At 53.9% G+C, this 24646-nt stretch overlaps 7 protein-coding genes across 7 annotated transcripts; 3 read left to right on the top strand and 4 right to left on the bottom strand.

Moving 5' to 3' along the window:
• Positions 1–415: 415 nt before the first annotated feature.
• Positions 416–1842, top strand: LRP88_09009 (uncharacterized protein; the record flags this gene model as incomplete). The annotated part of the gene is made up of 3 exons (XM_083245505.1): positions 416–753; positions 821–1283; positions 1345–1842. 3 exons carry the CDS (start codon positions 416–418, stop codon positions 1840–1842), a joined length of 1299 nt encoding a protein of 432 aa, XP_083099999.1.
• Positions 1843–2678: 836 nt separating this feature from the next.
• LRP88_09008 (ubiquitin-protein ligase RMD5) lies at positions 2679–4083 on the bottom strand (the record flags this gene model as incomplete). Its single annotated transcript, XM_083245504.1, has 3 exons — positions 2679–3695; positions 3749–3882; positions 3933–4083. 3 exons carry the CDS (start codon positions 4081–4083, stop codon positions 2679–2681), a joined length of 1302 nt encoding a protein of 433 aa, XP_083099998.1.
• Positions 4084–4842: 759 nt separating this feature from the next.
• LRP88_09007 (uncharacterized protein) lies at positions 4843–7609 on the top strand (the record flags this gene model as incomplete). Its single annotated transcript, XM_083245503.1, has 2 exons — positions 4843–5090; positions 5152–7609. 2 exons carry the CDS (start codon positions 4843–4845, stop codon positions 7607–7609), a joined length of 2706 nt encoding a protein of 901 aa, XP_083099997.1.
• A 493-nt stretch (positions 7610–8102) lies between these two features.
• On the bottom strand, positions 8103–8462 carry LRP88_09006 (mitochondrial import inner membrane translocase subunit TIM10; the record flags this gene model as incomplete). The annotated part of the gene is made up of 2 exons (XM_083245502.1): positions 8103–8289; positions 8365–8462. The coding sequence occupies 2 exons, from the start codon at positions 8460–8462 to the stop codon at positions 8103–8105; spliced, it is 285 nt and encodes a 94-aa protein (XP_083099996.1).
• A 777-nt stretch (positions 8463–9239) lies between these two features.
• LRP88_09005 (aldehyde dehydrogenase domain-containing protein) lies at positions 9240–10732 on the bottom strand (the record flags this gene model as incomplete). Its single annotated transcript, XM_083245501.1, has 2 exons — positions 9240–10221; positions 10269–10732. The coding sequence occupies 2 exons, from the start codon at positions 10730–10732 to the stop codon at positions 9240–9242; spliced, it is 1446 nt and encodes a 481-aa protein (XP_083099995.1).
• A 661-nt stretch (positions 10733–11393) lies between these two features.
• Positions 11394–11671, bottom strand: LRP88_09004 (uncharacterized protein; the record flags this gene model as incomplete). Its single annotated transcript, XM_083245500.1, has 2 exons — positions 11394–11464; positions 11533–11671. The coding sequence occupies 2 exons, from the start codon at positions 11669–11671 to the stop codon at positions 11394–11396; spliced, it is 210 nt and encodes a 69-aa protein (XP_083099994.1).
• Positions 11672–13252: 1581 nt separating this feature from the next.
• Positions 13253–15653, top strand: LRP88_09003 (uncharacterized protein; the record flags this gene model as incomplete). Its single annotated transcript, XM_083245499.1, has 3 exons — positions 13253–13468; positions 13549–15235; positions 15352–15653. The coding sequence occupies 3 exons, from the start codon at positions 13253–13255 to the stop codon at positions 15651–15653; spliced, it is 2205 nt and encodes a 734-aa protein (XP_083099993.1).
• Between the last annotated feature and the right edge of the window lie 8993 nt (positions 15654–24646).

Below are 24646 nucleotides of genomic sequence, written 5' to 3'. Positions count from 1 at the left end.
ATTTCTAACGCCTCTCGCCTCTTCTTCTCATTTCTCCCCCATCAATCTCAAATCTCATCCCATCCATCCTCCCCTGGCCGTTTGCGTCGACAAATCGACTCATCAGCAACAACAAAAACCTCGCAATTGCGTCGCCGTCTCTCGTTTCTCAACCTCTACCGTCTTGCGACCTTGCTTTTTCCTTGTTTAATTATTGCCCAGGAAGGGGCTTTATTTATCAACCGCTCCTCCCCGCGTCGGCGCCCGCGTGAACTTCCATCACAGACCCTGACCCACGACCGCCCGACCGAATCACGCGTCCTCGAGTTTTCTTCATCCATCAGCATCGTCGTCCATCGACAATCGAACGGCCTTGACGATCATCGTCATCTTCTTTTCGACTTGATTCCCGTGACTCCCGGTTGGAGTCGAACATATGCACACCGTGGCTACCCGACTAGAGTCTCGCAGGTCGCTCCTTGGCCCTGAGCACGGTTATGGCTATGGAGGTCATTACAACCAGCCCTACAGCGACGGAGAGCCTGCTCCTCAGCCCATTCCTCAACCCGCCGCCTTCACTCAGCCCAACTTTGGCGACACCTCCGGCGTCGATCCCGCAGTGAACCAAGGCTACGCCTATCGAGAAGGCTTCTCACCATCTGTTCCAGCCACGAGCACACTAAACGGCAAGACGGGCTTCCTCACGAGCCGATGGCCCGCCTGCTTCATGACAGTTTCTCTTCTCCAGGCTGTTCTGTGTATCTGCTTTGAGGCGTAAGTCTTGCTCACAACCTCTCACGTGTCAGCTTCCCAGAGCCTCGTCACTAACGCTTACTTGCAGCTACGTCTTTGGCAAGTTCCAGTTCAATCTCGGCCCTCACATCAACCTGCCCAAGGTCCAGTCTCAGTACAAGACTATTCCTACTTTCCTAACCCTCTTCATTTTCGGCTTCCTCTACACTCTCGTTGTCGTTTGGGATGCCCTCCGCCAGAAGAACACCATCCAGGTTATCGGAGTCTGCTTCTCCAACCTGGCTCTCATGGTCTACACTGCCATTCAGGTTGACCAGATTAAGGAGGCTTTCGACATCCTTGGGGCGCACAATGCCCTCGAGAAGGGTGTCACTGCCGCTGACCTCTGGGACGATGTCAAGCCTTACTTGGTTGCCATCCCTGCCATTATCGCCTTGGCGACCGTTGGCATGATCTTCATCTCCTGGAAGATCTACCAGGAGTACGCTTGGGACATTCTCAAGAACATTGGCGCTGATTACCGCATGAAGAAGCGCTTCCTCCACTACCAGGTACGTTCTCTTGACGCCTCAGAACATCACACCTTCAAGTTCCATGTCTAACGCGACCCAGATCTACATTGCTCTGCTTAAGTTCGATTTCTTCTTCTTCCTCGGTTTCATCGTTCAGTTTGTCGTCGTTGTCGCAGAGAAGAACGATCCCGAATTCGCTTTGACTATTGTCACCATTCCTATCACCATCGCCATTCTACTCGCCGCCGCCTACTTCACCCGCAAGGAGAACAAGCCTGGCATGGTGTGTGTCATCATTCTCTATCTTGGTGGTCTCAGTTACTTCCTCTTCAAGCTGGTTCGAATCTACCAGCCCGGACACAAGGAAGCCTACGAGGCTGTCCGCCGATCACTTACCGCTTTCGCCGTCATAACTATTCTCCTTATCCTTCTCACAATCGCCAACGCCATTGTATGCATGTGCAACTTTGGAAAGGGCCTCAAGCCACACCTTCAGTCCCTGTCTCGAAAGCGCAAGGTTGAGGAGAAGCCCGACATCAACTCGATCAACATGCAGGACGTCAAGCCCCAAGCGCCCAGCCGAATGACGATTGATTAATCGGCCCATCAACGAGCCCTGGTCCCCGAGGCAACAAACGCCCCGAGGGATCATTGTACAAAGACACGAATTTACGAAAGGATACTAAAATTTTCCCTTATATGGCACCGGTCAGACAGGGCAGGCTCGGAACGGACGGTAGCCAAATGAGAAAGGCGTGAACAGAAGGCGAAGAGATGATATCCCCGGGTTGTGTCTGCAGTTTCCTTTGGTCCTCTTTGTTTTTTCTCTTGGTTCTAATTTTTCCTATGTCAAGACTCAAACATATTAGGCGTTTAAGAAATCTTCATTCCTTTGAATGAGTGATCCGGGAGTTTTTTGTTTGTCACTTGAAGATAGTTGAATCGTGGAGAATATCCACGATGGGGTGGTAGGTGGGAATGGTGAATCACGGAGCGTCGAGATAGCCAGAGCAACCTAGTAGAAAACCATGGACTTGGTTGTTTAGGATAGTGAATACATACCAAGTAGTTGAATCATGAATATGTGAAACTCGCGGCTTCTTTGCTGTTCCACATGATGTTTAATGGTTTCAGGATGGTGAAACGTCAGATGTTGTAACTCTTCAACACAGCTCCCACATTCCGTGTTTCACAAGTTTGATGTGGTATTGAAACTGTAATTTAGGTAGTCTACGAAGCAGTCGGCGGCATATCCCAATATTCGCAACACTATAAACATGAGTGACCAGGGGCGAAGGGGTAGTCCGTTGCGCAAACCCATAAATCCATCAACGCCAAGTTCGCCAGATTGCCCAGAGTAGTGAATAACCATGTGCGAAACAATTAAAGACAAAGCTATGCAGATGAGTAGGTATCAAAGAGAAGGGTCACTTATTAGAGCCTGATCTTAACGGCGTCCTTAAGGTGGCCTTCGGTCGGGCAGTAGGGACACTTGTACCGCGCGGCCTTTGTGATGTTGTGTAGAGACTCGCGGCAGATGACGTGACCGCAGGGGAGCATCATGGGCGGGTTGTCTTGCGTTGTTTGCTCCTTGCTCACGGGGCAGACAAAGATGGGATGGTAGATCATGGATTCGGGTAGGGGCGTCTCAAAGGCCAGCTCGTTCTCGGTCGTCCACTCCGTCTTCTTCTCACGCATGTAGGTTGTGTACTTTATGAGGCGAGGCAGCGCGATAGAGCCTGCTGTGACGGCAACATAGAGCGGCGACTCGGCAGAGAGGCCGAGCAGGGAGCAGAACTCGCGGGTAAAGGACATGGCCACGTCCTCGAATGCCGAGTCTATCTCAAAGATGTGCTTATAGGGCGAAGCGGCGAGGTTCGGGGCGTACACCAGAGCGCAGCAGAGCTGTTGGATCTCGCGCAGGTGTCTGGCCTGGAACCTGGCAAAGTGTTGACGGGCGTAGGCGAGAGCACCGAGGGGTCCGTTGCGCTCGGCGTCATCGGGGAGGCCGTTGACTAAGCTGCCCTTGAAGAGCCATACAAACTGAAGCTTGCTAAGCTCGAATTCCAAGGTGCTGCCTTTGGCCTCGAGCTGCGGGCTGTTGGCGCGGGCCCAGTCGATAGCAGGGACAAGATTGCGTTCCTTCAGCTCTGACAGAATGCTGTACATCTCGGAAAACTTATTTTGCAGATGCTCCGAGTGCAGGTTGCGGATATCGTCTTCGGGTTCGTCGTCATCGTCATTGTCCATATCGTCATCACCGTCTTCGTCCGTTTGCCGAGGGGAGCGGGCTTCGCGATGGGGAGGGTGGTCGTGAGCTTCGTTTAGGAACGTCGAGGCAACAGAGAATTGTCCTTCCCGTAGGAGATGCATAGCTATGGCTCGGTTGATCAGGCCTGGGTGGTCAGCCATGGCATCGGTCTCCATGGGAAGTTCGCGGTGAGGGAGCGCCTAAGTCGGTCAGTGGCCGTCGCAGCAGCAGCAGTCAAGTAGCAATAACCAACCTTGTCCAGGGCCTTTCCAAAGGCCTTCTGTGCCTTTGTGACTTCCTTGAGGTCTTGTGTGATTGATTCGAGCCGGGACTTGACTGGGTTTTGCAGCATCATCATGGTCATGCCGATGCGATGCGCGTCCGCTTCTATCAAGACGTTAGACAGCCCCGGATGAGATATGCTTTAGGGTGCCAACCTCCAGCAACCTGCTCCCGCGTTGCAGTGAGCAAATCTATGATCTGGTCTACATCATCGATCGCAGCGTTGAGATTGGACTTTCTCATGCGAGCCAGCTCCACCATGAGCGGCGCAAATGGCGAGACGTGATCACTGTCGGCTCCCGCCATGGCTGTGATATCGGTGGGGTTTCGGCCAGCTGTGGTTGCCGAGTTCTGGATGATTACGGGCGAAGCCTCAAAGTTGGGCTTCTTGTGAGTCGGTGAATTCCAGGGGATTAATCCAAAAGCTTGAGTAACGGTTTGAGCGGAAGAGAAATGGCGCTGCCGTGATCGACGGCCGATGTCGTCTGAGGTCCAAGTGACGGCTTCCACTGACGATAGCGTCGGCCCGCTGTTATCGATAAGGCAGCTTCGGGGTTTTGCTTGTAAGGGGGCGATCCCCACTATGACCCTGGCCAATCAGAGCTAATAGAAAGCTTCTAGTTTAAGAAAGAGCGACTATCAAATTCATGCGTTGGACTTCTCAAGGCTACTCTCGTGCAGTCAAATCGTCTATCCTAAGCCATCATCTCCCTGTCTTCTACCTGCGTTGAACTGCTCCTCCCTCCATCTCGCTTCCATCCTTGAAGTAAGGTTCTGTATGACCCCAGCTCCGCCAGGGTTCACGTGGGGACACACGGAATTAGTGCCCCGCAGCTACCTAGCCAAGAAGGTAAGGTACCTAGAGCTAACGCAAGGCCTTCCTCGAGCTATTGCATCACATGCAGGCCCTGAACCTGAACACCAACAAAAGGCCTCCCAAGAACCCAAGCGACCCCTGGAGACGGCCTCTTTTGCCCGTCTTCTGCCTCGTTCGCCGTGCAGCTGGACGGCGAGAATGTAGCTCGAGACCGCCGCGACTAAACCCCAGGGGTCGATGACGACGCCATGGCCTTCCGATTCCCCTCTACACCGGATCCTCGAATCCACCGGCTCGAAGACGAATATCTCGCTCCCGTTACCGCCAAAGACTCGGTCCAGCGGACCGGACGAGCAAGCCCTTCGGACGGCGCTCTACCTCCAGTCGATGCAAACACTCATGCTGAGCATGAGAAAGCTGCTGAGCCTGTCCTTCTGCCTCCCCAACAAGCACCGCCACGGAAACACATAGTCTTTGCAGACCCTTTTGCCTTTCGGTTCGTCGCTGTCGCTCTTGGTTTGCATACGCGATGTCAGTCCTAATATTTTGATGCACAGATATCTTGAAGACGATAGTAATGTCAGTGTTGTCGAGCGTCGTGGGATATTACGCGGTTACGAGTCCTACCTTGTCGAACAATGGGCGTGTTCGAGAAAATCACCAACCCTCGTCATTGTCACTTATACTGGAGATGAGAAACACTCTGTCGCGGTTAGTGTTCTCTCAGTGCCGGCAGAGGAGAGTCTCTGGCCGGCCAAGCTGCGCGCCTACTTCAAAGCAATCCAGGATTCGCATGCGAGACCCAAGGAAACAGCTCTAGGAGAGCTTATGGTGACAAACCTCAGCAGCTTTCCCTCGGCTCTTACCGTCATTCTCATCCCCGAGGGCGATATCCGCAAATATCGTTCATCATTCATCGTCAACGAGGATCTCAAGCGGTTAGGATGCTCAGGGCGGTCAGGCCTTACACTCTCAGACCCAGCCGAGGCGACCCAGACAAAGTTCCTACAACTCTACAAAACTAGCGATCGGGTCGCCGTCAGTCAAGCTGTGATAGAGCTTATCAAGCTCTGTCAAGTTGCTCTATACATGTTTAACAAGTTAGGTCACGAGTTCATCGATGGACTGCTGTGCGACAAGACGGAGATGGCAATCAACAACTGGTGGATTGAAGTTGGTGCTGAGCACTACAACTTCGAGCCTACTGATGGCATATTAGGGCCGACCACTGTGTCAGCTCTTCTAGGCATGTTTATGGGGGCGAGGAACCGCCTTCACTGGTATGGCGCTCCGGTGTCGAAGGACGTCTTCGACCTTGACTGTACCAAACGTGGTATTGGTCATTTCCAGAAATCACAAAAACTCGAAAGGACACGGAGGTTGGACCGCCAGACGATTCTCAAGCTCTACGCAGTATCTGCCAAAGCGGCAGCTGGAGAGGGCTGGGGTGTGCAAAAAGCGGTCAAATCGACTCTGACAGAAGTCGGAGGTAAAAGAGGCGAGTTTGTCATGGGCATGGTATCAGGCAAGGACAAAGGAGGACTTGCTGATATTGAGACCCTTGACATTGACAGGTTCGTCAGTCTAGCCTACGGCGACAGGCCGAAATGGCTCTGGCATGGCAAGCCTCGAAGGACGCTCGCAGAACTACCAAATCACAGCCCAGAGCTTGGCAATGGGCTGCAATGGAAAGATGACGATTCAAATTCGAACCCAAAACGGGTATATTCTGCGCCTGCAGAGAGCGAAGCAGAATCGAGACGGATAGATGATTCGCCTGGCATCTATTCAGCCTTTCCTCCTGGCTCCGCTACTAGCATCGGCGAGGGCGCAGGTGACAAGGATGCTTTGCGAAAGAATATGTTCAAGAGTGTCGCTGGGAAAATGAGCGACGCTCGGTCTGGTCTTGGGCGCATCAAAGATGCTGTTGGAGGAGGTCTACGAGGCCACAACACTCGGCCTTCGGTCTCGACAAGGGACGACTTTGGAGAGATGGGTATAGGGGGCTCCAACCAGGCACTCAGCACAGCCATGCTTTCCACCACAGCACCCATGCCAGGGGTAGGCAGGGCATTCACTTGGAAGAACAAACCAGAAGAGTACCTGGCTGCGATGAGGCGGGGCGAGACGGATGTGATTCCAGGTCTGCCCCAAACTTCGCACTTTGCGTCGACTTCGACTGTCGATTTCAAACCTGCCTCGGCTCCAGCTTGTGAGACTCAGAAGCGTGAGCAGGAGGGTGAGCTGATGGACATTGGTGCCGAGGTGCGCAAGGATGTACTCTCCAAAGCGCCCTCGGCTGTTGGATCTCTGGTTGATGAAGCAGACATTCAGGGACCGTTTCTGGAAGCAGAACGCAAGAATAGGCCCGCGCGCGTGGGACTCTCACGACGGCATAGCATCCAGCTGCTCCAGTGCGGAGCAGAGAGGATTCTCAATGAGAACCGATGGCCACGCCGAATGTCATTTAGCGATGCCGAAGAAGCCGTGCTAGGTTGGGATGATATCATTGATATCACGGATACCACGGGCGACTTTGCGAATCTGGAGGCATTCAATGACCTTGCTCAGTTCTTCAGCCGGCAGATGGATGAGATCAAGGAGGGCATCGAGCCGTGGGTGACAGAGAAGCTCAAGGCGGTTGAACTCCTCGACGATCGCTACGCAAAGGACAAGGATGAGCTCCACGCTCTCTACTACCAGTTGAATGAGGCATGTCAAAGGATGCGTATCAGCTCTCACGAACTCCTTGCCGAAGAGCGATCCCATCTGACTGAGGGCTTGAAGGAGGTCGAGGTGCTTGTAGCGCGTCTCGACTATGAGATCAATGCCCTCCTGTCAAAGGTGAATGACGTCGAGGATGGCATTGTCACATTTGAGAGGCAGGTGGAGGACATGGAGAAGAAAGCCGAGGACCTCAAGATACAGCTCGAGACGGAAGGATGGTTACATTGGCTCTTCAGGACGATGACAGGCATTGGGACAGGCCCGGATATCACACGGTCTACGCCATAATTCAGGCGCCGATATAATTAATGGTGGAGCGAGCCGAGTCATGGAGCATTGTCATGGGGCTGTGAATTTCACATGCGTTTTCTGGCACGGAGTTTTGGGACAAAGCATCACATGGAGCATAGATTACCCATGGAAGAAGGCGTTGATATAACGACAGATGGCGATACAGACAGACGCACACAGAGAGCTTGTAGTGGAGGTGTTCTTATTTTCGTTCGGATTGTAGCATGAATCCATATACAGATATTATACAACGACACCTTTGAATTCATCTCATCATCCAAGCCGCCTCCGGTTTCATGTCGATGCGAGCGCCCCGTGACGCAAACCCAAGCATCTAATCGTCGAGGAACGGTTCCCAAGCATATATTCGTACAAACCCTTGTTTCTTCCGGTGGCGATTCTTCCCGTTACGCCCTTCCGATCTATACGCTTCGTTGCAAAGAGAGGAGGGAGGCTATCCGTGTTGTGTTCCCCCCATATCTAATGCCTCTTAAAACATGCCGCCGCCCTGTTGGCCGCCGAGGGCCTGGCCCTGCTGCTGCATAATCTCGCTGACCTTCATCGACGTGTCGAGGAACTTTGCGGTGCAGCGGTCGAGGCAGACGGACTCGCCCTTGTTGAGCTCGCCCTCGCGGTAGTCGTTGGGGATGCACTTCTTCTGGCACGAGTTCTGGAGACTGCATAAAAGTCAGTGACCACTGTTCCTTTATGCTACAAAGCCAATTCCAGCCAGATGAGGGGTTGGAGTTTACCGGTTGTAGGTGTCGGCCATCATGCGCATCTCGCTCTCCACGGCAGCAATCTTTTGCTCCGAGGTAGGCTGAGGACGACCCATTCCGAGGAAGCTCATCTTGGCGGTGTTTGAAAGGGGTTGTTTGATTAAAAAAGAGTGATGATGTTGAGTGTAATGGTGTTGCGATCTGGGCGGTTTCGGCGTTGACGATGCTTTTGCCTTGGTCAAAGGGAAAATTTGGGCTTATCGCTGATTACGTGAGGTGCGCTTATCGATTGCCAGTGGTATGTCATAGGCTCGTGGGGTTGGCCAATGGGGAGCTGAGCTTCAGTCATTAACAGGTGCCTGATTGTGAGTTATGGCGGAAGAAGCAGCCATATTGTAGTTTTAATTGCAAGAAATAAGTGATTTGCAATAGTATTGTAGAGGGACATTATCAAGTTATTCGAAATACTTTTTGGTCGATGCTCACTGAACCAACACCTAATGCTCCTCCTCTGAGGTAGTCTCACCTACCCTGCAGATGGCCTCGCAATTCATTTTGTTTCCTTTCTCAGCGGTCTACCGAAGTTTTGGTAATTCATGCTTGTTTTAATGGCATTCTTAGGGGTTTCCACGTGTGCCTTAGGCTTCGAGCTTGAATCTCCTCGTCCGGGGGTTGTGTCTCGAGGTAATAGTATCGCAGGAACGTATTTGCTCCTAGTCCAAAACCCTGTCGAACCGACCCTCACCTATACACTCTCAATGCCCAGACAGTAGCCTTATAATTACTGGGAATTGAAAAGCGTCACTATCCAATCAATAGATAAAATCCAAACATCGTAAATTTTCATTCAATGTCCCAAAAATTTGGCGCTATTTACCACCCAAATATCACTATATCCTAGGCAATCTCTAGTTCTTAAAGGTAATGGTCTTGGACCTCGTCCACTCCTCGAGACCAAACGATCCACCAAAGCGGCCATGTCCACTAGCCTTGGCTCCTCCGTGAGGGAGAGCACTCTCATCATGAACCGTCATGTTGTTGATATGGACTGCTCCAGTCTCAATCTCCCGCGCAATGCGAAGACCCCTGCCGAGATCGGTGGTGAAGACCGACGACGACAAGCCGTACTCAGTGTCATTGGCGAGCTTGATCGCCTCCTCCTCAGTCTCGATGGCGATTAGAGACACGGTAGGACCGAATGACTCGGACTGGTAGATGTCCATCTCTGCCGTGACATCGCGGATCACGATGGGCCTCATACGGTACTTGCTGGTCTCCTCAACGTCCAGATTTCCGTGAACTAGAGTGGCACCCTTGGAGACGGCGTCCTTGACGAGGGCCTTGTTTCTTTCGACTCCCGCGGTGCTGACGAGGGTGGGCGCATCCCCCTTGGAGGAGAAGATTTGCTCGATAGAGGCAGAAAGCTTCTTCTCAAACTCTGCCAAAACGTTCTTGTGCACCAAGATTCTTTCAGTCGACATGCAGATCTGACCCGAATTCATAAAAGACCCAAGTGCATTCTGGAAAGCGGCGAGATCGAGGTCTGCATCCTCCCATACGATGGATGGGGCCTTGCCACCCAACTCCAACACGACGGGCTTCAAGTTTTCACCCGCCAGCTTGCCAACGATGTGGCCGACAGGAGTGCTTCCTGTAAAATTGATCTTCTTCACATGTGGGTTCTTGATCAATGCTGAAGTCACAGACGCGGCATTGGCTCGCTCGTGGAAGATGACGTTCAGCACACCCTCGGGTAGACCTGCCTCCCTGAAGACATCGCCAATCGCCCACAAGGTCCGGGGCGAAAGCTCACTGCCCTTGAAAACAACAGTGTTTCCAGCAGCAATGGGGAAGATGACGGCTCTCGAGCCTAGGATGAAAGGAGCGTTCCTGGACGTATTAGCACGGGAATGAGACGCCCGAGAGTAACAACATACCATGGAGAGATAGCCAAGACAACGCCATAAGGTTCCTGGAGAATGAGGGCGTGGGTGTCAGGGTCGGCCAACCTAGGAATCGAGCCCTGTATTGTGCCTACGCGGCCAGCGACCTCTTTGATATGTTGGATAGCAGTACTGATGTCAAAGTCGGCCCAGGCAGCATCACTGCCAGTCTCTCCCATCGAGTACTCGCGCAACTCGGCACGCCGCTTCTCCATGATTTCTGCAGCCTTGAGAAGCACATCACGTCTCTGATAGGGAGTAGCCTTTCGCCATGTCTTGAAAGCCTCAGCGGCAGCGTCTACTGCAGCGTCGGCATCCTTGACGTCGGCACTATAGTAGCGATGAATGACCTTGCTATTTGAGGGCGAGATGATATCAAAGGCATGCTCGGAGGTCTGGTCCTTGCCATTGATGAGGAGAGGGACAGTGTAGGTCTCTGCAGCCGATCCGTTCGACATGATGGAAGTGAAGCAAATATTGTATCTTGGAAACCAAAAGATGAAGAAGCTTGTTTGTATGAACAACTCAACCGAGACAATCGGCGGGCGACAAGCTCCCTTTAAGTAGCTGGGCGAAAGCAGACTGCTTGGCCAGTCCGACGCTGTTTCATTCCTCGGAATCCCTCCCCTCCTTGCAAGCAGGCATGGCATGGTATAGCCTACCCCAACCCCGCATGTGGATGCATGCCACATCGGGTTGTGGAGAGGATCATGGACGTGGTGTTTGCGCAGCCTAGTCGACGGCAAGTGTCCTCGGCACGTCCATCGGGATTAGTTATTAGCGGGCATCCCATTTGACGTGCTTGTTCCATGGGCACGCTTCCTAGCGCGAAATAGACCAGCACCAAGAGACCTCTAAAGTCAAGACTGGATAGGAGCCTCACTTGGGGATCCATTAGGGCGGGCACGGTTGTTGACCTGCGTTTCTTGCGTTTCAACTTGGAGGATCGTCATTGTGCTTTGACTCGGGATCCCAAAGAATCAGTTGAAAATTGAAAACGACATATTCTGACAAAGCAAAGGTCCATGTCTGTCAACAGCCCATATGCACTTCGCAAGTGATAGTTGCGAATCGGGCATGGCTCAACCCAGCAAGATCAATGCCCAGACTCGGAGGGTATCACGGACGTTGCATCGCTGCCGGGTCCAGGAATGGCTGAGAGACGGCGGCGGTGCGGATCTGGACAATTTCTGAGGAATTCAGCGTTAGAGAGGCTCAGTCGAGCGAATAAAGTCAACTCGGGCATATGAATACTCACCGACGACTGGGATCGATCCTGGGAGTGTAAAGTGGACCTCGGACTTGAGTCGTGGAGAGTGCACCACTTGGCCAGGACGCGGAGGCGCAGGTTTGAGAAGCCTTGGGGTAGGGGTGCGTGGCTTGTCAGATTCTGGCATGATTGCGAGCAGTCCTGTGTAGTTGTATGCTTTTTCTTGTAGCCGAAGGATGCTAGCTACCGTAGCTGCAAGTACCTTTGCGAGAGAGATTGAGTTGATGGCGCAGTGTTGTGGGAATTGGATTCGGTTTCTGGAGTTGAAGGTGGAGAGAGCCCACTGACAACACAACCAAACAATCTCCTAAGATCCATGGAATCCACCGTGTCAGTTCATAGATACAGTGGGTTTCGTTGGATTGGAGCGCAGTGAATACCGGTTTCAGAAGTTGCCTTCTCACGCACCGCAGAGAGACATCGGAGACGCTCTGGAACAGGCAAGCAAGATGCGAGAAGTATCAGCGCTAATAGGAAACAGAGCTGTTCGTTTAACGAGTGCGGGACTTGGCTCGCCTGAGACGGTTGTTCATGCAGTGACAGCGTTGTACCTTGGCGGGCGTACTTGACGGGGGAGGATGAGGTTGCTATTTTTGAGCCGGAGGGTTGAAAGGACGAAGTTATGGATGATGTAGTGAAACCCTTGAGGACCGTTGAGGCTGAAGCTTTACGTGCTTACATACATGAATGTTTCGTGTTGTCTCACCTCCATACTTGCTGCACCACCTTCCCTATCGTGCCTATCTACAACGGTGGGGTCACGGGGTTCGCACAGAGAGAGGGCCTCATCTTTCCGTCTACCTGTAGGGCATGCCACGCGATGGTAATTGGAAGATGCTGTCTGGCTAGGACATGATCCGAGACTTTTTCCCCCATGCCGAGCGCCAGGTTGTCTTTGAGCGAGACTGGCTGGCTCCACTACGGATGGGGAGATGCACCTCGTGCATGGCCCATGGGGTAGCTAGGAAGCATCCTACTTGCTACTCGGTATGTATGCATGTCCTCATCCAAGAGCTCGGTCTGAATAGCTTCCTGGAGTTGCAATTGTGTGCTTTTTCAACAGAGTTTCGCGGTTTCCCAACTGAGGTGATACCTTCCTTCCCTGGTCAAGAGAGGGTCGGAGGAAATGCCAGCCACGTGACTTAAATGCGGGTTCCCGCCAATCAGATGACGCAATCCTCCGGCGGTGGCACCTTCTTTGCAATGAATTTTTCCCATCCCCCGCCCGAGCCTAGGTCGCACAGAGGTCGCCTCAGAAGGAAAAGTTGGCTCAGAGGGTACCGTGACAGTACATCCATCCATGGAAGGCGAAAAATCCAAGGCCTCCTGATCGAGTTTTTGCAGCCCACTAACTCAATTAGCCACTCGAGCCACAGAAGGGGGGCCACCGGGGGTCTCAGTACCGCCTTTTTTCGCAAACCAGCGAAAAGCAATCTTCTCCCAAACAAAACAATCCGACAACCGCTCCCTGGCGCCCCTCTCCTCCGTAGTCGGCCTTTGTCCGCGCGCATTGTCTTTGCCAACACACGACGCGCCCACCCAGCGCCGCGACTCCAACAGCGACACCGGCCGCCTATAACGTCTCCGCCCTCCGAACCTCCGTGTGTCTGTGCCTCGGTGCGGCAGGCGCAACACATTCATCGTCGTCGCCGCGTCTCCTCCGGTCGCCGGGCCTCTGCTCGTTGCCTGCATGGACGGCCCGTCCATCATGGCCGCCGGTGGGGCGGCGTCCATGAGCCCGACCAGCCCAGTCAGCTCCCGCCATGGCCATGGCAACAGCAACGGCGCCAACAAGCGCAAGAGGAGCAGCATGGCTGGGCTGGAGAGCAGTCCTGGTAGTAATCTCGACGACCATGATGCTGATCACGAGAAGAAGCGCCAGCCCGGCGTGAAGCGGGCCTGCAACGAATGTCGTCAGCAGAAGGTGAGTCTATCGCCAACCACCACAACCCCAACCCCAAGCGCATCCAACCAGAAGCTGACCAGATGACTCAATCGCAATAGCTGCGCTGTGATGTCGTGCAGGATCCCTTCCAAAGTTGTTCCAGATGTAACCGCCTCAAGCTCGAGTGCAAGATCGAGTCCAACTTCAAGCGCATCGGCAAACGCTCCAAGCACGCCGAGATGGAGAAGGAGATTGATCGTCTCCGCCGCAACATCGCCCGCGCAAAGTCTCAGGGCTTCGTCCCCGAAGACGACGACAACGTCAACTCCCCCATCACACCGAGCAATCCGACATACACTCATACCCACACTCGGAATCCGTCTTTGATGGGGTCTGATGAGGCCGTATCGTCTCTGCTACACCTCAAGCGGGGAGGCAACTACAACGTGCCTCGATACACTCACGAGCTGGAGAACGTCCAATTGACCGAAGAGAATGTCAACAACCTCTTCAACGAATTTTTCGCCTTCTATCATCCATTCCTGCCCTTCCTCAACCCACAGCAGGCTCCCGACCTCTACTATCAGCAACATCCGTTGCTCTTCTGGTCTATCGTCTCAGTTGCAGCCCGACGCTTCAGTCCGACAAACGTGCCCAACCTGCTCAACAATCTCTCGGGACCCCTGACGCGATTCCTGTGGTCGACGATTGGGGAGGTACCAAGCAACTACTATGTGGTCAAGGGTATGTGTCTGCTGTGTACCTGGCCACTGCCAACGAGTACGACATCGTCCGACCCAACACACATTCTGTGCGGTGTCATGATGAAGACGGCGACAGGAATAGGACTTCACCGGCCCAACCACATTCAAGACTTTTCCAGAGTGTCGGTGGAGTTGAATAAGGAGCAACTGAGCGACCGTGTGACAACATGGGCCGTTTGTAACATTGTTGCGCAGTCGGTCGGAACGGGATACGGCCAACCAGCATCGACACTCTACGACTGGACCTTGGCGCTGAGGCCAGGAGATGACAGTGCCTTCCAACTCTCACGGGAGCTCGAAGCCAGACTGCAGATTGAGAGGTTCTGCGACAAGGTCTCCAAGGAGATGTATAGTAATGCAAGCGATCCGCGGGGGGTTGCCGGTGATGAGCACCGTGCTATGCTTATGCGCGTCTATCGCCGGGACTACGCAGAGTTGCACGCCTCGATCCTGTCTCAGGAGCTGGGACCCATCATCAACCTGCATTTGAGGGCCGGAGCTCTTCACATGCGTCTGGCGGGCTTCTTCGATTCTAGCAAGACACCGGGCTACATGGACGATCTGATGGGTCTCTGGCGAGCCACAACCAGCTTCCTCGACGATGTCTTGGAGATTGACAAGGTGACGAGCCCCAGAGAGACGATGGGGGGTACGATTCTTCTTCACTGCAGCAACTACATCGGACAGATGATGGTTGCGGCGGGCTTTGCACTTCTCAAGCTCATGAGGTCGTTCTTTGCAAAGACTATTGATTTCCAGCGCGGACGAACCCTGTTTCACCAAACGATCCGAGCAATCCGAGCAACCAGCGTGGTCAACAACGATCTACAATGGCGGCTGGCAGAGCTGATGGTGCAGATGTGGAACGGAGCTCGACTAGACAACAACCAGCAGTCGTTCAACAGCAACGACGACTCCCCGATCCAGATGGACGACAGCCTCCAGCTCAAGGTGCGATGCCGGCACAGCATGAGTCTGGTGTTTGACTCTGTCTGGCGGTGGAGGGAAGACTTCCAGGCAATGGGGCGAGGTACTATCGATGGTAGGTGGATGAATTCCCCCGTCCCGTTCTTGTTCTGTTATGAGTGAAAGAAGCATCATGTCGTTATTTGTCTTGTGCAAGCAATCACTGCCGCAAGATGCTGACACGGACAGTAGCAGCCAAGCAACCGACAAATCCAGATTCGGCTAATGAGTCTTCAGCATCTTCGACACACATGGACAGCACCTTGGTACCGTCACACACGCTGCCCCCCTCGAGCCTGCTCAACACCAACACCAACGGGTCCCTCACTCCCGGGGCGACTGGGCTGTCGGCGGCGTCATCGGCCCAGAACAGCATGATGGGCATGGCGGCGTACGACAACACCAACTACGACTTCTTCGACCCCCAGCACTGGATGTTGGATGGTCTCCTTGACTTTAACTACTCGTTCGTCCCTCCCCTGGAAGGCGCATAGGGGTCCGATTCCAAGGGAGTCTAGGCCGTGCTAGTATCGAGACCACTTGAACAGCATCAAGACGAAGCTGAGCCCCCGAGTGACCCTTTTTCTCGTTTGGTTTCATGTACTTGTTTTTCTGTTCTTTTTTTCTTTTCTTTCGTCCGTGACTTGGTGAGACTGTTTAGTTCAGCGAGGGACTTTATCATCAGCCTCCCCTTGTCAAGTTTGTTGCTTTTCTATCGGAACTGGGATGGAGGTTTTATCAGGTGACATGAGAAGCCATCGATGGGATGGGAGAGATATCAAGAGAGAAAGAAAAGAAAAAGGGCAAAAGACTATAGCCCACGTGTGTATGCAGCATGACGGAATGCGAAAATGTTTAATTATGGTCGAGTTAAACTGGCGTCATATCATGTTGATCGTGTTTCACAAGCCTCTTTTTTCTTGGTCCAACCAAGCCTCACATCATGATCCATTCAAGGTATGATATTCGTGGGAACTTTTGAATGCAACGCACGAGGGAAGGATTTTGAGGCTTGAGTTGCCGCAGCATCTCCCATCACGGACTCTCGTCTGAAATGAGAAAGGGGGGGGGCAGGGGGGCAAGGGGAGGCTCTCTATCTACTCTATCTCTATCTCGCTCTTTCCACAGCCTCGGGACGGAACACGAAGTCGTAGGGCAAGACTGTTTTATTCTTCGAGATGACGCAGGGAAACGGAGTCATATACGCCCCCCCCTTGCCTCTATCAAACGGAGACGCGGGGATAAGTAGTCGGCCGACGGATTAGACTAGGTTATCGACATGGATGGGCTTCTTGTAGGGGCACGCACCGCTAGAAGGTCATGGTAGAATGGAAAACTGCCTAGAACACAATGGAGTAGAGTCCACGAGGGCAAGATGATAAATGTTTCACACATATTTCCTTCGCTCCGCCTCGTGTGTTTTTACCATCTTCAGCTCTAGGGCCAACGATTCTGTGATATAGGACAGTCAGAGTAGTGAGTAACAAGACAAGAGTCTAGACAATGAGAAGGATCAGTGGGCATGTCATGTTAGTGTAGTATTCCGCAACCCGGAGCCCCGGTCACGGGCGCCCGCTGGATATGCCAGTTTTCCAAACGGTCGCATCCATCGCCATTGTCGACCTAGCGTCTTCTTTGACTCAAAGTCAGTGACGTCGTGTAATAATAATCCCTCCCCTTCTTCTATACGGGAGGAATGGGTGGTTCTTGTTCTTTCTGCTGACAGGCAAGCTTGGCCTGAACCATTGGCTGGGCTTTTTGAGCAAGGGGGTGGTTGGTTGGTTTCTTGCGCCACAGCCGCTGTTCAAAGAGAAAGGAGGACATGACGCCCGGCTTCTGGAAGGATTTGATGACTGTTGCCTTGTTGTCCGTGTCCCCTGGCTAAGATATGCGAGGGGTTGTGGCTTGATGTGAAAGGAATGTGATAGAGGGTTGCAGTCGAACGGTTTGACGCCCAAATACGAGGCTACTTTTTCAGCTGAAAGAACAAAATAGAACAAAGAGTAACAAAAGAGGCAAACATGGAAGAGGGTTTTTTCTTCTTCAAGAGATTCGGCGAGGGCCGTGCCGAGGATACAATTTGTTGTTGTCTCTCTGTCGGTCCAACATGATGTGAATTCAACCTCACCCGCATAGAAAAAAAATATATATGGGGACTCGGTAGATGTCGCAGACGAAGAAGAAAATGCCCTGCCGTAGATATCACATGCGACCGTTTACAAGACCTCCCCGAAGGCGGTGGGTGACATTGGCCGCGCAACTCGGGGCCTCTGGAGAGGCGGCCATCGCGGGCCCGCGGTAGTAGACAAACCAGATGGAGAGAATAAGCGCCCTCGACGAACGACATGACTCTTTACAGAGAGAGAGGAGAGACGACCGGGTCGTTGGCGATGGCGATGGCAAGGCATTTCTGCTGGGCTGTGCTGTTAGAGAAAGAGAGCATCTTGATACACATTGCCATGCCATGCCATTCCACCGGGCTATGCTCAACCAGCCTGGCATGGCAGTTGGTGCCGTCCAATACCGCATCTCCAGCTGGACGGAAGGATCAGGCACAACCATGCTCCAACACGGAGCCGAAGCCGGGATTGGAACATTTCATCAGAAACAACAATAGAACCTAACTCTGCCAGTAGGGCTGGGCTGTTGTTCACGGCCTTCGGCTGATGGGCAAAAGAAAGAAACAGAGCCAACACCGCACGCCCCCCCTTTCTCTCTCAGGGCGGGCATCGTCGATTTGTGAAACTCGCCCATCGATCTGCGCCCAGGATAAGCCCTACAGCCCCCCTTGTGACCCCTCCCCTTTGATGGGCACCACACGTTGCAGCAGGTTCCAGTTCGCTTCCCTTTCATTCAAGCAAGGCAAACGGAAGAGAAAGATTCGGCGAGCCGTTGCACGGCGCCTCCACAAGTGCCGGCAAGGGATTCGTCCGTGACAGATCTCTCAAGGTCCGCTTGTGATGCGATGCCGTCGTCGAGTGAGAGGGGAGGAACACATAGCGTGGGATTTCTGTCAGTTTCTTTCATAGTGAGAGGGGGAATCCCCTAATCTCGGCCTTGTCTGCTTTTGTACAGATACGACTATGGTCCAAGGAACCCTAGAGAACCTTAGCTGTTGATAGACTATCCATCTTGTCTACTATGCTGGTGTCGCGATGATGATGGACAGCAGAACAGCACGCGGGGAGGCGGGCGGCGATTTCAGGTTTGTTCTGTGCCCTCGGGGGAGCTAATAACCAATCCTTAGATCGTCAGGCTGTCCCGTTTGTCTCTCTCTGTCTCGAGGTCTGATCATCAATAAAAAAACTGGCCCACGATGGGCCCCAGCTCAGACACAGACACAGACACAGACAGGTCCCGGGGAACTGGAAGTTTGCCACCTTTCATTAAAGACAAGCCCAGGCAGAAACACAAAACAAACAATGAGCAAGATTCGATTTCTTCTTCTCATGCTGCTGCTGAAATTCGGATCCGATCGTCATTGGCCTGGGCCTGGGCTGCGACAGTCCTGGGTCAAGAGATCTCCTCGGGAGAGCTTATCCACCCCCCTGCACTTGGACTTGGACTTGGACTTGGGCCATGTGTCGGTCCCCCCTCAAGGGCCTGACTCCTTTGTAGTTTTCTTGGAATCTCAGAGTCCGGCAAATGATGCCGTCACCATGAGCCCACATCCGAGACCGCCAAAGACGGGTTGACGACGGACTCGGACAGGGGAGTTGACATTCGACGCCATTGCATCACATCAGCGAGGCTTGTCGATGGGTCAATATCCCATTTTCTCTCGTCAGATCTTTAACTCTCGCCCTGTAGCCAACTGCGTGCCTCGACACAGATTCAGTAAATCCACAAAGCAGGGCAAATTGCTGATTCGGTAGCCAAGCTGCGACGGTAGGATTCCCGAGTGAGACCTCCACCGAGATGGGCAAATTTGATAGTAGGTTATCCATCGAGGGCCCCCTACCCCCGGAGAAGCTCAAAAAAAGAACACCCCAGGTGGTGGTAGCCGTGCGAGGCTAGGTAATTATTGGTGGCATGGCTTGAGAACCGACGGATACCATCTCGTCAAGCAACAGCCGCTCATTGGGTAGAATAGTTTTGTGTTTTTTGCTTCTTTGTGCTGGTGACGGACGCCAAAACAAAACGAAACAAAGAAAACAGACAAAGACGGGACGACGGCTCGCTCGGTTCCTGCAAGACAAAGAAAGAGATGCAGACTTTGCAGTTGAGAGGTGATGCACACAGAGTCTGACCGTATCGCACTGGAAGCCCTGATGGGCCTAGTTTCTGTCTCTCGCGCGCTTCGAAAAAAAAAAAAAAAAAAAGAGACAAGAAAAAACACCGGCGGCTGCTGTATGTAACCCTCGCTCGCGGCAATTCATGGTCCCCGAGGGCTTGGGCTCAGGGACTAGTAATAGCTGACTGAGAGTCGCACTCGCTCCTCGCGCCTTGTCGCGACAAATAATCCAGAGTTATTCGCCCGGCGTGTCCGAAAAGATGCGACCTTGACAAGAGTACAGGTACAGAGTCATTGATTGACCTTGTTAGTGGCTCGAGATCCCAAGTCATAATCGGCAGGGAATAGCACAGCACAGCACGTCCGTCCGCAGTGACATGCTCTGCTCTAGTTACTCCGCGTGCGCGAGAACTTGCTTGCTTGCGCCCTATGACGCCCGGTAGCTGAAGCTCAAGTCGTGTTGAATCCATTGTTGGAAACAATAGGGAGCCACAATAAGCTGTCGTCTTGGCAGAGTCACAGACTGATGCGGCTTGCTCCTATTCATTGCCCAAACAGGCAATCGCCGCTTGACTCGAGATTCAAATGTCGCCAGCTTGCCTTTCATTCATCGATGCGGGGGTCCGTGAGGCGCTCTCACGGTGACCCGGCTGTGCTGTGCTGTGCTGTGCTCTGCTGTTTCTGTTGCTTGTTGCCCGTGATGAACAGGCAGACGGAGGCACAGACAGGCACGGGAATGCTACGTAGGGCGTGGGTTGGCAGCCGTTTGAACCAGGGCCATGCCTTTTGCCTCGATATGAATGGACCGACACCCCGCGAGATTGGCTTCTGACGAGGGAGTTCCTTGAAAGATGATCGACCGATAGATGATGGCAGAGCAAGAGGGGGGGCCCTCCGGAACCACGCCCCCCCTCCAGGGGCCCCCTCCCCCTTGTGGCTACGCTACCTCAGCCCAGTAGACTTGTCTGCAAAAGAGCCAGAGTCGAACGGCAAAGGGAAGGAAGGAAAAAAACGTCTTCTGGCAGGGCCCTGATAAATGAAATGTGGAGTGTCTCCAGAGCAAGGGAGATCCCGGCATCAACCATGCCACGGCGGGGGCCACCTTGACAGAAACGGGGCCACAGCGTTTCTTTGAAGCCTCAGCGCGGATCGGCAATTTCGCGGCCTTAACGCCGCCGCCGCTGGGCTCGGCCACTTGCCGCGTCCGTCAATATCAGATCTGCCATGTTAAGCCAGCATCGCGAAAACCTTCACCAAACACCCAAAACCTCGGCTTCAAGCCGCTGCACATGCTGCTGCTCCCTCTCGATTCATGCGTCAAGGGGGCGCGGGCATCTCGCTTCGATTCGATCGCCAGGTTCTGCTGCCGGCAACATACGAGCAAGTGACATCCGGAAAAACCAACAGCTGGATCCGACCCAGAGGTTTGGTACCGCCCAATTTGCATGAAGCACCCCGAATGACTCGGCGGTGTCTGCGAGTGGAAGGTAGGGGGGGAGGCATGGTAGAGGGATGGGGCTCAGGGACATATACGAACCATTAGGTTGAAATCTGAGACGTCAAAGCCGCGCCTGGGCATGCACATGGGCCATGGTAGACGCGGTGAGCCTCTGGCCTTGAGCCTAGGAGGGATATCGTGGTTTGCCATTGACAGCACGCCCGGCATGGCTCTCCTGGTGGAGGGGGAGATCATGAGGCATGGGACTGTCGCGACAAGAGCGCTTAGATATGAATCGACGAGTTAGATGCGCCTCAACAGGCCCGTGAAATTCAACCCCCCCCCCCCCGCAAAACTTTCCCATCTGGGTAAAAACTCTGCTCATACCCAATGTCCCGGCAGTTGAGAAAATTAGATGGATAACGGTGAAACAGGAAACAAAATCAAGCAGGATGACTGCCATGCCAACGCCGTCACGGCACAAGCAGGGTCGTCCTTGGTTGACGCGGTCCGACAGCAGAGCCGTCGGAGATGCAGATGGGCATATCTTTAGATGCCGGGGTCGGGATGTGGGAGAGGATGGGAACGAGCAAAGTCTCACAAGGCCAGGACCCGTGGGACGAGGCCAGCATCCCAAGGCGAAGCCCTCCTTTCACTGCCTTGCCGCACCATCAGCCAGTGATGAATACAAGATCGAACCGCATGACCGTCACGGGCAAGGCTGTGCATCTCCGAGGTGGGATCCGCGGGTAGAGCAAGGGATCTACAGGAACCCTCAGCCAAACCCCAGATCTGGCGGCAGCGGGAGCGGCGGCGGCGTTGTGTTGGCAGCATTAGCAGACGGGCTATAGCAGTAGATCGAGCAGACAAGCAAGCAATCAAGTACCAAGCAGGTAATCAGCGGTCCAGTCCAGGGGTGCCAGCATCATCTGCCCGTGTGTCGTGCCCAACAAGCAAACCGGCACTTACGGCCATGCTGATCTGATCGGGGGACGAATGCTCCGAAATAGCGATGGATGGATGCTTGAGGAACAGGAGATGCACTGCCAAGGCCGTCAACAAGACACGTACCATATACGTGGGCATCGCAGCCGGATAGAGAAGCACCCGAGGTATCGGTACGGCAAGCCGACTCTCAAGAATCAGTGACGGATTGGTCTGTGGTGATGGTGGTGATGCAAAAAAGGACCTTGAGCTAAAGAATTGGGGGGCGTGTGGGGATGATGCGACCTAGACGTTGTGGGCGTGTCCACAGAGGGGAAGGTGCGAATGATGGATGGACGTGGGTGTGCGTGCGCTGGCAGTCGCAGTCGCAGCGCATTCGCAGTCGCAGTCAGTGGCAGTGGACAGTGGGCAGCAGTGGACGTTCGCTTACTGCCCAGCCGCTGCCCAATGGCGGCCCTCTTCACAGCGCCTAGACGCGCGCGTACCCATGCCTCTTCCGGAAAGGCGCAGCTACCGGAGTGCACGCCCATTGGTCGCCGCTAATCGTGGGGCGGGGAGAGGGAAAGAGACGACGAGCATCGGAGGGGTAGTCGCATCTCCGCCGACCGGCCATCACAAGAGGGGGCCCACGCTCAGCCAGGGAGCCCCCTTGCTCGGGCTATTCTAGTTGTGGAAGAAAAGTGGTTCCTGCCCCTGCTAGCGCGTCCCGGCAGTTTGGTACGCTAAGCTTTGCAGTGGGGCCGCCAAGCTCCGGATCCGCGCCCTGAATGGCCGGGCCCGGGGCCGCATTTCTTGACCCGGTACGTATCGCCCGTAGCGGCGCCGTAGCTTGTGCCGGACTGGTCGAGCTCCGATACCCCTGTCACCTCCAGCACCGTCATGGGTTGGTTATTGCGCAGGTGGAGATGGAGCTGGTATTAGTCGTGCCTTTGTGAGCCATTCTCGCTGTCATTCTCTCTTGTGTCCCGTCCTGCTACCACACTGTACCGACAGGCATCGGGAACCTGAGCAGTCGACGAGCCCGGATTCTTTCCCTTCTCAGCATGGCTCCTCCTGCCCTCCCTCAGCTGAGCCAGCCGGAGCACTACGTGGGTTGCGACCTGCCCTCTGCCGAATCCCCTTGACAAGACGTCAGTGTCAGTTTGTGCGGCACACACAGTACCTACGCGGTTCCCTCCGGGCCTGTTTGCTGCCACTGCCACCACGTAGCGTCAAGAATTGGGTCGCATTCGCGGACCAGGGGCCAGAGATGCCGAGGGTGTAAACTTTCTCGATCCGACCGCGGCGGCAGACGATTTCGGTCGTTGGCCCGCGTGTGCCTTGCCTTGTGTGTCTTGCTGGCCAACACCAGGCAACGTGCAAAATCCAACGGTTTTCTTCGATATACGCGGCGTCTGTTGCGTTTGTGTGTGTTATGTGTGTGTGTGTGTGCTTGCCCAACAGACAAGACTTTTCTTTGCTTGGCTGATCAGTTGGTGATGTTGTTGCCCTTCTTGGTGCTGTACGGCTTCAATCCGTAACTATACAAGAACTCGCGGATGCCCACCTCTGGGAAACTCTGACGGGATCATCAATGACCCCGAGTCTCCGCTCATCCTCTTCCTCACCTACCTACTACAACACCTCCTCCTCCTCCCACAAGATGGCGAGGCAATCTGCCGGTCGTCGCCAAGCGAGGTTGTGGAGCCACCAGTTCTGTTCTGCGTATCTGCTTCTCGTCTGGCTTCCTTTTTGGCCTCTTTTGTCGACCGTTTCCGTTCCTGGGTTCAGCAGCAATACTGTACTGTGTCACCCTTTCCGCCTTCCTTGGTCGCCGTCGTCCGTCGTTTGTTTGCTTTGCCTCTCTTTCGCCGTCGTCTGTTCGTTCGGCTGCGCCTGTGGTCGCGGCCTAGTCTCTCTAGCTGTGGCCCTGTGGTCGCCCTAAAAGGTTCCCCAAGTAAAGAGACCCCTGCTCCCCATTTAGATTATGGCGTCTTGATTTTCTGGTTGTCTTCTCGCGCCTCCTCCACTCACATCCCAGTACGGTACGGGACGTCACTGGCGCACCCTTTTTTTTTCTTCGCTGTCGATCTTGAGATCGATGGACGCCAAACGGCCCGCGCAGGATTATCAACCTCCCGCGCTCTCGCTGTCAGCCCTTGTACTAGCTTCCTGTCAGCCATCATCCTTCAGGTCATATTCGCAACCGTCTTACGCTTCTCGGCCAGGTGCAATCTGCGCTCTCAGTCATGGCCTCAGGTACAGTAAGCGTCGAGGCCCTGTCGACCACAGACGGGCAGCATGAGCGGGATTTCGGCCGAAGTGCTTCCTGTCCTATCCTGTCTGTTTCTGCCTCTGCCTCTGCTCCGCTGCAGACGACACCAAACGGACCCTGCCCACCTGGTACCCACCTTGCCGCGTTCCCTATCATCCATTGTCTCTGGCTTGCCATTGGCACTGGTGCATGTCGGCCTTCCAGCTCTGGCTCCTCTGGATTCTTGTTGCCTGTCTGGCTGGGTCATGTTTAGCTCAGCCTGTCGGTTCTAGCAGCCTGCCTAGCAGCCCATCTAGCACCGTCCCAGTTCAGCTTGCCCCTGGTTGAGGCTAGTTGCCTCGTTTTGCCTTGTCTGGTCATCCGTCTCCTCGCCCGTCTAATCGTCTCAGAACGGTAAAGCCATGTCTGTTGTCAAGTAGTAGCGCGGCAGATGTCTCGTCCCTCCACATTGTCGTTGTCGTGTCACTCGACTATCGAGACCAATACAAACCTGTCAAGTCCGGGTTGTTTCCATCATTGACAGCACTCTTGATCTCGCTCACCTCAGTTGCTTTTCTCCATCTCTCTCTGTCGACCATGACGGCTCTGGTGGGATGGGCAAACCTGCTCTTCCTCT

This window comes from Fusarium phalaenopsidis (genome assembly GCF_050370095.1).
Source record: "Fusarium phalaenopsidis strain FUZ10S chromosome Unknown contig_32302, whole genome shotgun sequence".
In the NCBI taxonomy this organism is placed as follows: Eukaryota; Fungi; Ascomycota; class Sordariomycetes; order Hypocreales; family Nectriaceae; genus Fusarium; species Fusarium phalaenopsidis.
Note: the sequence above shows the minus strand (reverse complement) of the source record. Positions and strands in the feature narration are given on the sequence as shown.